The 18,052-nt window shown below is 43.7% G+C and overlaps 1 protein-coding gene across 2 annotated transcripts in view; it reads right to left on the bottom strand.

Annotated features, from left to right (window-relative positions):
• Positions 1-18,052, bottom strand: part of UNC13C (unc-13 homolog C) — a 1,328,864-nt gene that overhangs the window by 701,976 nt on the left and 608,836 nt on the right. For both annotated transcript variants that reach the window (XM_086958316.1, XM_086958317.1), the window contains exon 13: positions 2,508-2,576. In XM_086958316.1, the coding sequence (XP_086814442.1) occupies positions 2,508-2,576 (69 nt within the window). The remainder of the gene's footprint in view (positions 1-2,507; positions 2,577-18,052) is intronic.

The following is an 18,052-nucleotide window of genomic DNA, read 5'->3' as shown; positions in this document are numbered from 1 at the left end:
GGGAATGAGAATTCATTAAGTGATGTTTCAGTGAGGAGAAGAAGGTCAAGATCAAGAGTAAGGATAAGGTCAGCAATGTTTCCAGCATGCTTTACTGCAGATCAACAATTCAGTAACATGCATTTTTAGCTTGTTTCAATCAGTCAGCTGTTAAGCACACTACATACCGGAAAGGGTCTCAAGGCACTGGGGGGGGGGAGTGGCCACTACTGATCGAACAGCCTCCTCCTGAAGGTCAGCAGGGCTTGGGTCTGTCGTAGGCTCAGTGGGAGGATATTCCATGACTTGGCAGCGAGGTGGGAGAAGGATCTCCCGCCGGTGGTTGTTCTTCGGATGCGCGGGACGGTGGCGAGTGAGAGGTCGGCGGAGCGTAGCTGGCGGTTAGGGGTGTAGAAGGAGAGCCGTCTGTTGAGGTAGGCTGGGCCGGTCTTGTGGAGTGCCTTGTGTGCGTGGATGAGGAGGTTGAAGGATATCCTCTTGCTGACGGGAGCCAGTGCAGGTTTCTCATGAGGGGGTTGATGTGGTTGTGTCGTGGTATATCGAGGATCAGTCTTGTCGAGTCTTTTGGATGAGTTGTAGCCGATTGATGAGCTTGGTCGGGGCTCCCGCGTAGAGGGCGTTTCTGTAGTCGAGTCTGCTGCTGACGAGGCCCTGGGTGACTGTCTTTTCTTTATCTATCGGGATCCATCTGTAGATCTTGCGGAGCATGCGGAGGGTGTTGAAGCAGGAGGAGGAGACGGCATTGACTTGCTTGGTCATTGAGAGCTCTGGGTTCTGACGCAGAGGAAGGAGGTGGTCCATTCCAGAGCCTTGTCTCGGATCCCTGCGCCATGGAGGCGTACGCGTAGTGTGCAGAGGCAGGCAGTGTCGAAAGCGGCAGAGAGGTCTCATAGGAGGATGAGTGCTGCGGTCTCCCGGTTGTCTAGCAGGGTCCTGATCGCTGCAGAGCAATAGTAGCCCAATACACAAGGGACTGTCCCGGACATAGATCATGGCTCTCCCCGCAGCTGATCATGACCCAAGGTGCTCGGATGAGGCGAGAGAGTGGGTCCAAAGGTGGACCAAGGTTTCTGCAGTCCTGTCGAGGGTGGGGGTGGTTTGGCGGCTAAGAGACTGATGCAAGGCAAAGTGGGAAGGCCTAGAGGGGGAAGAGAGTTGACTTGAGAGTTATCTCAGCCCGTCTAAATAGTGGCTATTCTTGACAATGTAGTAACTGCCTATCATCAAATCAGGGTTTGTTGTGCGGGTCACATTGTGTCTATTGGAAGACAACATCCTCGGGGCTCTGATTAAGGCAGATCTGGCCAAGATGGGGATGGCATTCTCACCAAGGGCTGTGTCTCCTGTGTGGATGCAAGACATGTGCCACCCTACAGTGCTGAAACCGCCAGCCTCATATCAAGTATTTTAGTCCAGTAGAGGCTCCAGCGTGGGCACAGGTCTAGGTGTAGGATAGCTTATTTGAGTGTCTCAGATACTCTTGTTTGTCAGTTTGGTTTCTTGTTCAGTTTCTGAGAATTTATGGAGTTGATAACTATGGGAATACTAGGATTTTCACCAATGATGATCCCGTCCCTCAGGAGCTTGTCTCTGTTGCTCCTTCTATGAATGCCATCTTGTTCTCCAAGAATCTAGAAATTAGATATTCACAAATGATCTATTCCCTCACAAGAAGCACACATTTCTTAAACACTGACTGAGATATCGATAGTTTCAGGCAAATACTGAGTACAAAAGAAAAAGGAAGATCTTCAATGCTCCAAATCTTTCTAAGAAATCTATACTGATTCACATGTGTAGTATTGGCCTATATTACCATCTCCAGGTTTGGCCTCAGTCTCATGTCTCTTGATGTTACCAAAACCTATTAGTAGCAGCATAGACCCATATTACTGCCATATTATGTGTTCTATATATGTTTATATATTTGTTCATTACCCAGTTTCCAATGACATTTTGCCCTCTCAGAACTCATGGCAGTTGACAAATAGTCTTCTTTATGACATGACTGGGAAAAAGGCTATTGAAGCAAAAAAGGGTTATTTTCACCTGTCCCTGTTGACAAAAATAATTCTTCAGCTGCAACAGGTGTGAGCACAGTTCTGAACTACATGAGCAAGCCCACACACGTGTGGATGTATTGCAGAAATATAACATATATATGTATATGTATATATGTGTGTGTGTGTGTGTGTGTGTGAATATATATATATATATATATGTGTGTGTGTGTGTGTGCATATATATTTATAAATATACACATATATATATGTGTGTGTATATATATATTCTATATATATATATTTAATTTATATATACACATACTAAAACAGTTAAAGTGCAGGTATAGTCACAAAACAAAACCTGAAAATCGCAAATTATGGTTAGATAAGCTACCCATATCTTGCACCGCAGACATGCAATGCTCATGATCACACATATGACATCATAGATGGCATGTTAAATTACATCACTAAAGACTTTTGATTTTTAAATAGTTTATTTACCCTGTATTTTGATAGGTCGATCCTCAGTGAGTTGTGTAACTGATCCAGCAACTTGATGAATTTTTCTCTCTAAAAACAAATCAGGCATGTGAGCTAAATATGATGTTGATTAATTAGTATTCAAACGTGATCATTTTATAGCACTGCAAATATAAATTGTAAAGTGTAATTGGAAAAAAATAATGTACAACTTACTGGTCTGTTCATAATAGTCACTACCTCACATACATCATGATATATTAATGCAGTATATTGCACGGAGTCTGAGGCATGCATAAACATCTAGGTCACAATAATTTGAAATTCAGGTGTCTATAGTTATAGGTAATCCACTATATGTTCCATTGGCTTCAGCCTTAAAGTAGCTCCACCTGTTCTTCAGACTCTACTCCACACCTGTGTTTTCCTATTCTACATAGCTGTCACGTTTTTCATCTACAACGCCTTTTTTCACAACAGGGTATATTTTCCAGCCAATGTCTATTAGGGTTCCTCTTAGCTTTTGCACCATTGCACACTGCCTGTATCTGTATGTATTGAGCATACAGGACATTGGATGACCTTCACCAATGCCATGTGTCCTCACCTCATACACCAGACACACTCTGATCATTCTTTGAGCATTTGCATTGGCCACTTGGTATTAGGTGTAGGCTCCTAACTCACAAGCCCCATCCCAACTGTGCATTTATATATTGCCATTTACAGTGAGCACTGAGTGCAATAATAAGCACCTGGCTATACCTTACACTAAATTCTCATGTCCCCAACCACAATGTGTACATCTTGCAGCCATATCCATTGCCCTAGAGTTCAGTATGTGGTCTTTGGTTGCTATACCCTGCCATCAGTCGTCGTACTCAAGCCCCACTGTGCATGACCTTCAGCAATATACATTGGTCAGTAGGTGCCAATCATGGGCCCAACCCACCACAGATTGTGTTTGAACTGCAGGCTCTTAGAACAAGGTATGGCATTCTGCCCCTGCGTGTATCTTCCTCCACAATTTACTACCTTTTTAGACACTGTGTATTTTCTTTTAATCCAAAATTGGTATTTTTCAACAGCATTGCAGTTTTGACAACCATCACCATTTTAAGACGATCATGATCGCCTTGAAATAACATTGAATCTCAAACCAGTTTAAAGAATTGCTCCCAATTTAAGATGACAACAATAATGTTAAAGTGGTGAAATTGACAGTACAGCTGTTTGATATTTTTTATTGATTTCAAATTTCTCTGACGCACTTTTCGTCTCTCTTTCTTCATAAGGATTGCATGGACATTATGAGTAGGACCGTGGTCGACCCCAATGAATTTGAGATTTCACAGTGGAATGTGTAAATACCCAGTTTCCATGTTATTCCGGCCTGGGAAGTTTACCAGCTTTTAGGTAGCGAAGTGTCAGGATGAGAACTACTGGGAATGTGATATTCCTGAATTTTTTGTAATTGCCTATTTCAGTGGGAAACTCTGGGGCAGATTTACAAGCCCCTTGCACCTCTTTTACGTCGCTGTTGCGTCACTTTTGTGACGCAGGAACGCCTTCTAAAAGTGGCTGAGTGAAATCTACAAGATTTCACTCAGTCACTTTTAGGCCAATGCTGTGTCAAAACCCTGCGCCTGCTTGAAGCAGGCGTAAGGCTTGACGCAGCATTGGACAGATAGGGCCCCCCCCAGAAAATTGCTGGAGCTGCGCCGCGCTTGCGACGCAACTCCAGCAATGTGCCACCTTTACTGCACAGATGCGTCACGTTTTTTACCCCATGCTGCGCCGCATTGTAAATGCGGCGCACCATGGGTGGCGGAGCTGCGACACACAATTATTGGCGCATCCCTGGAGATGCACCAGTTATTGTAAATCTGCCCTTCTGTTTCAGGTTGAATAACTTATAACAGAGAACCTGAAATAAGAATATTAATAGAAATCTAGTAATTCCTCACTTTTGGGCTGTTCAAAAAAAGTCCTCTGTGTACGATTAAATGGTGTGTTTCGATATTATATATTATTGAATTAGCAAATGCAACATTTGAAGTAATAAAAAGATCCCGTGCAAATGTAGTCCATTAAAACTAGACTTTTGCTTTGCTTCTATCTCAAGGCGGTATTTGAATATGAGGGCTCAACAAAACCAGTGGGCCAAGTGGGCTACACCCTATTTGGGCAAGAAAGTTGATATTTGTTGAATCAACCATACTTATGGCACTGTAGCGTGGAAATTGTGTCTTCATAAACACAATTATGAATATATTTGTTTTGGTGTTCTGGTGAACACTAACTTGTCCAAGCCTTCAGCACAAAACAGAGTCAACCGTATCTGTACCTGAGCTTCACTCCTCCAGGTCCAACCATTGGCATCGGAGTTTTTCTTGGATAGCCAGGTTTTTTTACAGCACCCTAACACCACAGTCAGCATCTGGTGTAAAGACTACACATTCTCACTCGATTTCCGGCGTGTTCCTAGGATTACATGCCTCGGGGAAGCAAGAAGGAAGTACTGGACATGGTTTGATTGATGTGGAAATTCGGTAACCACCAGAGAAAACAAGAAAGGTTGTCTCATTAGGACCCGCTTGTACCTATTGGGTATTTTGAAAGGATGTGAAGTAGACGTTCGCCGGGAGCTCATTCACTATTCTGATAGAAGGCACAGTCAGGCGGAAATTGGCTTGCCAGGTTAGAAGCATGAGGCTGAAATAGAGCAGCGCGCTTTAACAGTTTCACCATCTGGCACGCTTGACTGAAATTAATATAGATGCCGTTGGCAGACATCTGACAGACGACAACAAGCACACAGTGCTAAAAAAAATCTACAATGAATTAAGGATGTCTCTCAGAATCGCTTACTTTTAAAGTACTAAACCCTTATATTTCCTGTGCGCAACCACTGCTTTCCAATGGGTTTTATCCTAGGCATTTTCCGTGCCTTGACATCGCTTCATCACAGTTACTGAAATGCAAACAAGGCAATAGTAATACTAGAAAGAACTGACACCAATTTATTTCCAAGTTAAAATAAATGTTTACTTGTCCAATAGCGCAAGAAAAAGCCTGAAAACAAAATAAATCATCGTGCACAGTCACAAGAAATTGTGTAATTGGCAAAAGAAAACATACCAAGAAAGCAAGCAGACATAGTAAAATGAACTCTACGTGCACGTATGACTTTAATTAATTGTAGTGCTATAGTGCAACCCCCGTTTGGGAGCGAAGAAATGTTGTACATTATTGTGGTGAGAAGTAAGTGAATAGACTGGTAAAAAGGCGACCTAGATAGGTTCTGCAGTTACTGAGAAAGAGAAAGGGGGAGTTTTCCGGTGTGCTGATCTGGTGAGGTGCTCCTTTAAGAAGTAGTACTTAAGTTTCTGTTTGAATTACAATAGTGATGAGCAAGCATACTGCTGTTGAAGACCCTCTGTGCAGAACAAAGGCAGGCTTGACTTTTGGTCCCATATTACTGAAACTTTCCACTGGTGTAAAAGCAAGGTAAACCAACGTAACATAATTGGGCTACTGCTTGAGGGGTTCAAAGCCTACCCAAGCAGGAACCACAATCCAAGTCAGGGCAAAGTCACAATCAAACCCTAAATTAACCTTTGCTCCATCCTGTGTTAGCTTGACACAAAACAGTCAGGACTCAGAAGCAATGTATAAAGATTTGTGTAAAACGTCAACAGTAAAACAGTGAAAAAAACACCAGAAAAGTATCCCAAAACAATTTAGAAATTTTTTAGTACATAAAACTAAACTAAAATGACAAAAATCTAATCAGTAGAACCAGGTAAATGCAGTTTAAAAGATTTTTGTGAAAATAGTGCCAAAAAGCACAAAGTGCCAACTGTGTATATCTGCTCGCACCAGACAGGGGCAAAGTCACAAGTACAAGATGACCACAATGGAGTGTGTGCTGGCTACAGAGACCCAGTTAGGCCCACTGAACATAGTACTTGAGGTCCTGGTTGGAGAGCGTTGTAAGGTTCTGCAATCAGGAGTCACTGCGCAGTCGAGGTGATGCATCTGTTCTGAAGTGCTGTAGAACTGCGATGTTAGGTCCTGCGTCATAATCGAAGATCCCGTCAGAGAGGGCTTGCAATTCAAATTCTGGTGTCAGAGATGCGTCGCGCAGTTGAGGCAGTTCCGAAGAGCTGTGAGGTTAGGATGCAAGAATATTCATTGTCGTCAAGGTTACCTGCGTCAAGAATGCTATGCACAGGCAAAGGTTGCTATGCAGCTGCAGAGTTGATGCACAGACCATTGCGTCTGGAAAACCCACACAGCAGAGGCAATGCATCAGTTCCAATCAGGGCAGACGCAGGCCACTTGGGCAGCAGGCAGACGGTCTTTAAGGTAGAATAGCGGTTCCTTTAGATCAGCAGTCCAGCAGTTTGGCACTCCATTCAGCGGGCACAGTAGTCCTTCTTCTTGGCAGGATATCAAAAGGGCCAATATTGTACTGAAGAGGTGGTGTCTGAGGTCTAGTTGTTTTGCCTGGTGACCTTCTGAAACCTTCTAGAGGTTTCCCTTTTGAAGTCCCCAGGCATCCCACCTTCCCTCTCCTGGCTTCAGACTAACTACAGGGGGTATGTAGCCCTTTGTGTGCAGGCAGGACACAGCCTATTCAAGGGCAAGTAAGGCTGCAAGTGATCACCCATCCAGGCACACATAATCGTGTGTGTGGCTGTCTAGGAGGAATGCACAAAGCTCAAATATCAGCTACACTCAGTCATGTGACCCAGGAAGACAGGCAACAGGCACTAAATTGCTAAGGCATCATTAAAAATCCGACTTTACCATAAGAGCATTGTTTATTACAATTCTAAAAACACCAAACATGAACAGGTTAACATTAGTAAATTACAGCTCATTAAATGTAATACAGTAACTTTAATGTTTACCTATGGGAGAAGTAGGTGACGCAGTAGTGACAAGATGAATTAAATAGCTTTTCACTACCTGGACAGGTAAAGCTTAAAATGCAGGTCCAACCTTTTAAATACACTGCACACTGACCACAGGACTGCCCGGGGCCTACACAAGGGGTAATCTATAACTATTAAATAGGACCGCTAAAGGGTCTATTTTGCCAGGTCGAAATGACCGTTTAATACTGCACACACAGGCTGCACTGGAAGGCTTGAGACTTATTTGCAGGGGTACTCAAGTGGGTGGCACAATAAGTGCTGCAGACCCAATTGTAGCATTTATTTTACAGGACCTGGGCGCAAGTAGTACCACTTTACTTGGAACATACAAGTAAACGGAATATGCCAATCAGGGATAAGCTAATGATACCATGTTTTATAGGGTGAGAAAAAATGGAGGAGGAAGGCAAGAAGTTTGGGAGAAGAGAACCGTAAGGCTGACAGATCTAACAACCAATGACTACCGTTTTGCTTCTTATGCAATAGAGACAGGAGAACAACGGAACCCAAACCTGGCAAAACATATGGGGCCTGATTTGACATTGTTTTTCTTTAATGCTTATAGAAGATAATGCTTCTCTACATTTTAAACATGGAAGCTGGAAATACGCTTGAGGGTAATGAAAAGTAGCAACAACTATGCCACGATCAGGTTGTCCTATCAATGGTTTGCATGGAGAAGGCGTTCTTTCTTATACTCTCTACTGCACATGTAAAATGTTTTATTACGAAAAAGAATTGATATATATATCTTTAGCAGTGGTTCCTATAGGGAACCAGATTCTTAAACCATGGCGGAGCTCCCATACTTCCAAAGCAATTTAATGCCTCTAAGTAAAATGAGGTTTCTTTAAGCAACCCCATACTTAACTTTGGCAGCTTGGCACAATGTCCTTTTGCAGAGAAAAGTGAATGTGGTTCAAGAACAGCAACTAGAAAACAACATTACAGCTAAAAAGCAAATATGTCATGATTCACTTACAAATATTGTGAAATAGAGTCAAGAGAATAATTACAAAGACATCAAATTAACAATAACAATTAGACGGAATCTGAAGTTATACACATTTTAAAAAGCATCCATTAAATTTTTTTTAATTTAAATATGCCGTTATCTGAAAAGGTGCAGCCTAGTCAATCCTCTCCCTATGTGGCCCTCTATAACTTTCAATGTCTGACTTGCAATGGAACAAGGTGGGGCATGACCTAGCTCTTGGCTACAGTTCGGACTTTTAACAATATACTTCAGTAACTTTTATGGAAGTAAAAAATCACCAGAGTTGTAAGGTGGAGTGAGGAGGTGAATCTGGGCTTTAGTGGGTCAGGTATAGGTGTGCAGTGCACAACTATAAATAAGTGTAAGAAGTTAGGTCATTGGTTGAGGGGAATGGAAGCTCCACTCAGGCACCAACAACAATCCTTGTCAGAGGGAACCATGAAAGTTACTAAATTAACTTCTGCTTAACCCTCTGGAAGCATGGCGCAAAAGTATTTATGCAGTATACAAACAGTAATACATTGAAAAATCCCAAACCAATTTAAAAGCAAATAGAATGCATTTAATAAAATGATTCCAGAATGACAAAAATCCAGAATCATAGATATTCATTTTAAAGATTTTAGTGAAAAGAACACCCTAAATGAGGTACCTGGGCTCAAAAGAGGTGGGTGTGACACTTGGTGGAAAAGCATAATGTGCTGTGAGTGCCAGTTACTGCTTTCACCTGTGATTGGTTTTGGTCACGGATAATAACAAGTCCTGCAAGTGATCCTGACACAATGACGTTAGGAGACACATGACTGATCTGACCCCAGCCTTAACTGCCTTTCTGAAGCACAGGCCTGTAAGAAAGTGTCCTGAACCACTTCTCTCTCAGTCTGCCTCCAAATCTGTGACCAGAGTGCCATGGGGTGAAGTGCAAAAATGTAGCTGCTCTGTCTTTGAATGTGATAGCTGCCTTATTTTATTTATGTATTTATTTATAAAGTTTCATATAGCGCGAACAAGATCCTGAAGGATATCAGAGCACTTTACAAAGAATGGAAGGAAGGACATAAATCCAATATCGGGCATCAAGTAAGAATACAAAGCAGTAATCATTGCATAATTCCCAGACAAATGAATCAGGGAGAGTGATGCAAAAACAGGTGTATAGCAAGCTCCAAAGGGGGCAAACCATACGGAAAAGAAGAGCATAGATCCAATATCGACAATAAGCAAGAATACACAGCATGAAAAATCGCATGATTTCCAGAAAAGGAATCAAGTAGAGAGATAAAATAAGCAGGAAAAAAGCAGACTACAAGGGGGGCACACAATGCAGTATAGAAGAGCAGCATCTCTTCTATACTGCAACGATTGTAGGATCAACAATTTTTTAGCAGTTGATCATAGCCTGTAGTGTAGTTCCTATATTCCCAATAGGCTCTGCGCATTGGAATAACATAAACGATAGTGTAGACGTAGGACTGAGGTTGACTAGGTCTCTATTGAATATGTTAGACTTAATTATGAAATGCCAGCTAGCTCAGAGGTCACTAGAAATTTTCTCGAGAAAACAAGAAGGTGTTAACTTTCCTGATTAGACAAGACGGGATTAGATTCTGACAACCGCATAAACATGACAACTTTGCTCCCCCAGAATAAGGAGTATATCTCCAGAGTCGCGGAAACAATAGATAGCTATTTCACTCAGTCAATCGTGCATGCTTAGTTTCACCAGGAGTGCAGAGAAATAGAGAGATGCGCATTTTCAATAAAAAGGAGATTTATTGAGCAGTCTACTTTCTCATGCAAGAGAAGTGAATTGCCACAATTGCAATACTTGTAATAAAGTAATGTGCGTACAGTAAAATGAGTATCATGAAATAAAACTGTAAAAGCATTTATATGGTTTCTACGCCATAAGATACTTAAAATGGATAAAATACATACAATCATAAAATAATGACTAAACGTACTCAACTGGTGTTTCTAAGAAACGCCTACCCCAGTGTACCTAACCTAAGCCTAGTACAGGGAAGGAGTAGATGAGTTACAGTTTTTTGCCAAGAATCTGAATCGAGAATTCTCTGTGGGTCTAATCAGCTCCGTACCTCAGTTATAGAATGAAGGAGGTCTTGTATCTCTTTCTCAGGACTCTATCTCCCAGAAACCCGCAAGGGTGACCGGGAAACGCTGGAGCTGGATTTCTCAGCAGGAGAAAAGACAGCGTCTCTCTCAGTGCGTCAGCAGGGAGGGTCGGCTTCCTTCGGCACTCGCATCAGCAGGGCGTCGGACAAGTAGATAGCCGATCTGCTCCAAACCACCATGTGTTGCTTAAGGCAGATGCTGGTATATTTATACCTGGAAGGTGCCGAGTTTGACGTAAGGTTGGACGTAAGACGTCACTAAGAACTGGCAGTTCTTTCAGGACTCCAGGAGTTCTAGGACAAATCAATACAGAAGCAGGGGGAATTCCCGGGCTGCTGGAGGCTTGGTTTGTTTAAGAATGGGTTGTGCTTTCTAGGAGTCTGTGGGAGTAGCCTTGCCATATTTGGACTGCATTGGCTATGTCTTAATATGGGTATGATTCTTATGCTTATATAAGGGTATGATTTGATATAACCACATACGGGCATGAAATTGGGAATATTTACTAGAGTCCTAGAATCATCTACAACAAGCCCAAATTAAGGTTAAAAATGTGTTCATTATGAATCTTTTGGCTTCCAGTTTGAAAGTAGTCATTGAGGAGATTCTTCATACTTCCGGTGGGAAAGAGTTCCATATCTTTGGTGCAGCGCCAGAGACGGCTCTGAGAGAGGTTCTCTTTTTCCTAAGGATGGGTTGTTTCAGGAAGAGAGTGATGGCGCTTCTTGAGGCTCTCCGCCCAGGATAATTCAAGCTTTTGCGCTAAGTACCTGGGAGTTTTAAAATGTAGGGCTTTGTGCTTCAGAAAGGCAATATTTAGCTGTATTCGAGCTTCGTATGGCAACCATTTAATAGATTTAAGGATTGGGGATATGTGCTCATTTCATTTGGTACCTGTGACCAGTCTGGCCGCAGTGTTCAGTGATGCCCTTAATGGAGCTAGAGTGTATTTGGGGAAGGCCACAGAGCGTAGCGCTGCTGTAGTCTAGCCTCGGCAGGACCAGTGCTTGTACCACCTACTTGAAGTCTTTTTGTGGAAGGAATGGCTTGATATTTACATTTACATTTACATATTTCTAAGTGTCCTCATCAAGTGGTTAGCTCCCTTATACACTTTGCTGATATGATTTTTCATATTCAGGTGCTTGTCCAGGGTGATTTGAGAGATTTGGCTGAGTCTATGATGAGAGGGGTGCAATTTAAGGCAGTGAGGTGATTCAGCCCACGTTCTAGCTTGGGGATGTGGTTCGAGGGAGAGATTCAAAAGGAATTCCATTTTAGAGGTGTTGAGCAGTAGATGGTTCTCCGCTAACCAATTTCGCGTAGCATTTAGGGTAGTGTTGAGTGAGATGATGTTGTCCTGGGAGGAGATTTTCAAATAAGGTTGTGTGTCGTCTGCGTACATATGGAAGAGAATGTGGAATTAAGAGAGTTTGCTAGTGGTTCCAAGAAATGGTTGAAGAGAATAGCAGATAGGGCGGACCCTTGGGGGACACCCATGAGTACTGGAGAGGGAGTGGTTTGCCTTTATTCTTTGTGATCTGTGGTGAAGATAGGACGAGAACCATTGTAGCACCCAACCCGAGAAACCCATATTGTTCTTCAAAATGGATAGGAGATTGTCGTGATTCACCGTGTCAAATGCAGATGAAAGGTCGAGGAGGATTAGGAGGCAGGAATCATTTTGGTCTAGCATTTTTAAGATGTCATCCATAACGTGCGTGAGAGCCGATTCAGTACTGTACCCCTTCCGAAAACGGAATTGATGTTGGTCTAGGAGTTGGAAATTCTCTATGTGAGCACAGAGTTGGGATTGTACACATTTTTCAAGTAGTTTGGCTAGAGTGGAGATACTGGAGATGGGGCGGAATTTGTTGAGGTCAGTTTCATCTGCATTATTTTTATAGTATAGGTGACACTTGAGCTGCTTTTAGGCACTCCTGGAATGTGCCTTGTGATAGAGAAGCGTTTACGATCCTTGTTCATGTGGGGATGAGTACATTCTTGATTAATTTGAAGATGGCTGGTGGCAGTGGGTCACTGAAGTGGTTAGATGGATTGATGTACTGAAGAATCTTGCTGATGTCTTTTTCACTGAATGGGGTAAAGCTTCCCCATGATGCATTGTTCTTAGTGTTTAGGCTGATAGGTTTGCGCTTTTCTGAGAGGTCAAGGAGTGGTGCGGACCCAGGGGATGGCAGTAGAGCCTTTTTAGATGTGAGTTCAATAGTGATGAGTCTTGATTTTTCTGTGAAGAAAGCAGCAAGATCTTCACAGGAAGGTGGGCTGCCTCCGGAGTCAGAGTGGTTTGGGCCGACAACGGATTGCTGTTTGACCAACTCAAAAATGTTCTTGAGGCGGTTTGCAGCTTGATCAAGTTGGTGTCTGAAATAGTTTGCTTTAGCGCTCTTGATTTGTTTGCTATGAAAGCTTCTAACATCTTTAAGGAGTTTTAGTTGTTCCAAGGAGGGTTTGGTTCTCCAGGAACATTCAACTGCCCTAAGGTTGCGGCGCTCAGTGTTTCAGTTGTCGTTGTACCAAGGTTTGGATATTTTTATTGGAGCATTTTTTGTTGGAGCGGTGCAATGTCATCCATGATGTTGGAAATGGTCAAGTTGTAGGAGTCAGTGAGTAACTGAACCTCGGTCAAGTCAGCTTGTAAGGAGAGGGCAGATTTACAGTGGGCTGCTTGTTCAACTGTGTTTATTGGTCTGAGGTCCCTTTTTCAGATCTTTGATTTTGTTGGTTGAGCCTTCCTCACCAAAACCACCCCATTAATTTAAAAGAGGATGCAGTGGTGGTCGCACCAATCGCAAGGGGTAATAGTATCCAATGTGATGGACTGCCCTTTTGAGATTATGAGGTCTAGAGTTTCTCCTTTAATGTGAGTTGGTTGGGCACAGTGCTGAATCAGCTAATGCTCATTCAGAAATGCTTTAAGGCAAGTTACCGTGTGGTAATTAGGCTTAGACAAGTGAAGGTTCAAGTCACCAAGGAAGATTTGGGAAACGGCTGAGTCGACATTGCCAGAGATGACTTTCATTATTTGCTCGATGAAGGGGAGTTTGTCTCCCAGGGGTGATTGAAAGTGTGAAGTTTGCAGACTGGCAGGTTACTTGAGATGCTGAGACAAAGGTATTCACAGGAGGAGGGCGAAGAGGACTCCAAGTGAGAAATCGAGAGTGTGATCCTATGAATACACGCTTGGCCGCCCCCCAGCTTCCGAGCTATGTCTAGCCTAATTATGTCATGAGTAGGAGGTACTGGTAGGTCTAGGATAGGAGTGAAGGTGGGATTTAGCCAGGTTTCAGTGAGGATGATAATGTATATATCATTGTGTTGGATGAGGTCGAAGATGTCGGAGGCGTGTTTAATGGCTGACCTACAATTGAGTAGTACACATTTAAGTCATGTTGGAGTAGTGTGGGAAGAAGACTGGATGACGTTCACTTTCTTGAGGTTGTCTTTATTTATGACTCTAAGATTGTGTGGAGGTTCTCTGTATAGGTTAACATGGATGGTTTGTATTTGGCTCAGCAGGATCATGTTGGAATTGAACCTAGTAAAGTAAGATTTGTGAAGGTCAATGAGATCATTGGGTGCCAGGTGGGTCTCACAACTTCTGGGGTGGGAGGGGTGGGAGGGCCCATTGGCTAAGGAATGCTTTGCAAGACGCCGGGCTAAAACCTGGCCCATGTGTTCACTTACACTAGGGGAGGCTTTGGGCACTTCGCAGAGATGAGGAATGAGCTGATCGTGGGGAGAAGATCTTTTGAGAGGGATTTCAGGTCATGTAGTTCAGTAGTGAGTAGGGGTAGCTGGAGAGATATCTCCTCCAGGTGCCTAACCAAGTCTGATTGGGGTAAAGGGTGAGTTGGGAAAGCTCGCGGACAAAGGTGGCCTAGGTGTAAGCTGATCAATTAGAACCAGCGGTGTTCCTTGATTATTGGATAACAAGTTTGGAGCATTAGCCCAGGTGAAATGACCATTGAGCTGAGGGTAAGATACGGTCCGGACAGGAAAGAATGGGTTTGACCGATCAAGATCGGTGAAGGGCAAATGCTCATTCACAAACAAAGTAGGAGTCATGGGAAGAGGGATCAATTGTTGAGGGCAACAATATTAAGTCACAAGGGGATCTCTCTGAGCGAGGCACAGATAGAATCAGCTTGGCTCGTTGTGCATCGGGTGAACCCGGAAAGTCCCTCACATTATGAGTTGGGGCTATAGAGGTTTGGGACACTTCAACAGGGAACAGCACCACTCTGAGAACATCTAAAGGCGAAGAGTGATTTAGGGAGAGTGAGGGCCTCCCCAAAGTGGTGGGGGGAGGACTAGTGATGATCTGAGTGATGGAAAGGTGAGAGTGGGTGTCAATGGGTTTCGCCAAAACTGGGCTTTTGAGTAAATGGGAGATACTGGCTATCTTAATTAGATTGACATTGGAGGTTTGGATTAAGATGATCCCATTGTTATAGAGGGTGATGGGGGCACTGGCGTCGAGCGTGGACGAGGGCGCTGTAGTAAGCTTCAGGCCATGACGTTTTTTCCTGGTACTTGATATTCTGAGCAAAGTATAAAGGACTTTTCGCCAACATGCTCTTTTCCTGGTGCAGAAAATCAGGTTATTACCTCTACTACCTTTGTTTGTGAAGAAATAGACGTCCGAGATTCAGATTTCGGGCCTGGTCCTGAGTATTTGGTGCTTGTGTTTTTTGGTGGCGTTTTTCAAAAGATCTTAGGGTTTGTGGGAGATGGACCACAGTGGGAGGATGACCGACGGGGAGGGGAGGGTGGTAGTCTTCAAAAACCTTTGCAAGATAACATTGCAGTGACTTTCTTGTGCCCCATTGTACACAATTAAGTGGCAAGCCCTTCTTCAAGTGAGAAGTGTCTTCTTCCCCCACAGTTGGATTCCAATTACAAAGCACTACTCTGCCTGAACTTGGTATAGTTAAGGGACTGGATTAGGACAGGCGTTTCTTTTCCATCTCTTGTTCCCTTTCATGGCCATCTTAAACCAGCATATGTCTGTTTATGTATACGCGCTTCGTGGAGAAAGCAGGGAGGAGGAAGTGTTAGGATTAAAGGGAGTGCTGCCACAAAAAGATATGTTGAAATGTATCGGCTAAAGTACGGAAACATTAGTTATACGGAGTTGTTGCCAACATGCAAACAAATTTGTGCAGGCAGGCAAAGTTAATTAAAGAAATATGTGCAGACAGGGAAATTTAATTAAGGGCCCAAGGAAATAATTAAAGTTGTTGGTGAAACAAAGAAATGTAGACGTGCATGCTGCCACAGGAAGATTTCTTCAAAAATGCAAGGTAAAAGGAGTTGGATGCTAGCCATAACATGATAAAAGTAGTTCTAGACATAAAAGCAGATAAACGCAGATGAGAATGAGTAATTGGGACACAGGATACTGATAACAAAAGCACACCCCCCAAAAAATCTACAGCCAATAGAAACGAAGAAAAACAAAAGTGACAAGCACTTGTAATGCTGTTGTTGTGAAGACGGGTGGGTGGACGCTAATATCGAGTGAACAGAGAATCGCCTGAAGTCAGTGACGACCCCCGTGCCTGGCTGCTTCCATCCGCCGGTTCCTCCCTGCTGTGACGCCAAGAACAACAGCGACGCAGGTCGAAGGAACTCGCCTTCCCATGGGCCACTGCTACCGCGCATTGGAGCGCGTCAACACGCAGCGCCACGCGGTGCTACAAAGCGGGGCTCCGACCGCAACGCGGGACGTGAGCGGGACGCCCGGAGCGAAGCCCGGGCAAAGGGCGGGCCCTCTTAGGCCCTCAGAGGCCAGAGGAAGCTGGGCTGGGCCCGAAGTCCTGGCCAATTTCCTGAGTAAGTAGCGATCCATCTATTATTCCTTCTATTGTTAATCTGCACGATGGCTGCAGCTGCTGCTAGCTCTGCCACTGCCGGCTCGGATAAAAGCGGGAGCATATTAAATCGAACTCTAGATGACTACTTTTCCAAAGCTGCGCCAGAGGGTAATAAAGAACTACTACTTGCTGAGCGGCGGGCGGATCGGCGCCGCTCAATTGAACATATTAAAAATAGGACATTGTCTGAGCCCATTTTCTCTGTTACCCTAGACAACGAAATGAATAGCATTTTGACAGACAATATATCTCCAACAGCCAGTGTGCCCCTACTACTCAAAGAATGCCTAGCTCCCGCTATTTCACCCACGCAAACCCAGCCAGAGTCACAAACTGAGACACACGATCTTCCCAGTATACCTAACTCTGATAAAATCATGATCTCACCCACAATCAGGCCGGGCAAGGTAGTAAGAGGAAAAAACCAGAGGCCATTGCCACACAAAGTACATGGGCCCCCACCTTCTAAAAGGACACGGAAGAAAATGGACATAAACAAGCCTAAGTTAAGCCATACTGAATTTGGGAAGAAGCCCAACTCCGTCACTACCATGACTCTGGGAAAGCCTGTTAGTAAACAAGCAACAGCAACTGCCTCAACCCCTCCAACACTCGTGATACCATCCTCCCCATTAGTTACTGTGCCAGACATTATCCACATTCCAATGGAAGAAGGTTCGCAACCAGCTTCTCCGAAAACACTCTTGGACAATATAGAAATGATTGTGCGAACTTACATGCTAGCCTTATCTGAAAGACTCAAGGGAGTGGAGTCAAGGTTGGGGAAAATTGAGCTGGACCTGGCAGCTCTTGGGCAATCAGATAGGCCATTAAGGTCTCAGAATGTGTCACAGCCCCAAAAATCTTCAACCTCAATGTACACCCCCCTAATTGAAGGAGCAGCCGTAAAATCTACCAACCCCACTATTGATAATAACCAAGTAGTTGCCATTACAGCCGCCCCTAACCACCCAACTACAGGTGTTTCAGCTGTTAGTAAACCTTCCAATAATCCTAAAGTAAAACAGCTAAAAACACCTATGAGTAGACCAACTATAACATCTAATTGTACTGATACTCTAGTTAATACCCAGGCCAGGGAACCGAGTATCCCCCCGAATAGTCTCTTAAGAGCTGAAGAGAATGAGACTAGCCATGTAAGAGGGGGACAGGGAAGGAGACCACCTACGGAACTTCCGCCGGAAGCCCTACCGTATGTGGTGGTACTCACTGGGGTCCCTGAGCTGACAAGCGGTAAGCGGGAAGGTTACTTTCAACTAAAAAACAAGATAATGCACTGGTTGTCATTGTACAGACCCAAAGCTAATCATGTAAATGGCGAAATAGTTCACGTTCGCCGTCTGTCTTGGCTGGGTGGAAGAACAAAAGACATAGGGGGTGACATAGTAGTTGTAAACTTCAGGGACAGAAAGGCGGTCCAATACATTTTGAGCTGGCCCTATGGCAATGAAAATAACTGTATAGTGCCACGCCCATTGACCTATTTCTACCCAAGATCCACTGTATTTCCCCCCCAATATTCAACCAACAATATCCCCTTCAACGCCCATTTTTCAAATATGGAAA

The sequence above is a fragment of the Lissotriton vulgaris genome, chromosome 2_1, assembly GCF_964263255.1.
Source record: "Lissotriton vulgaris chromosome 2_1, aLisVul1.2, whole genome shotgun sequence".
NCBI classification, from domain to species: Eukaryota; Metazoa; Chordata; class Amphibia; order Caudata; family Salamandridae; genus Lissotriton; species Lissotriton vulgaris.
Note: the sequence above shows the minus strand (reverse complement) of the source record. Positions and strands in the feature narration are given on the sequence as shown.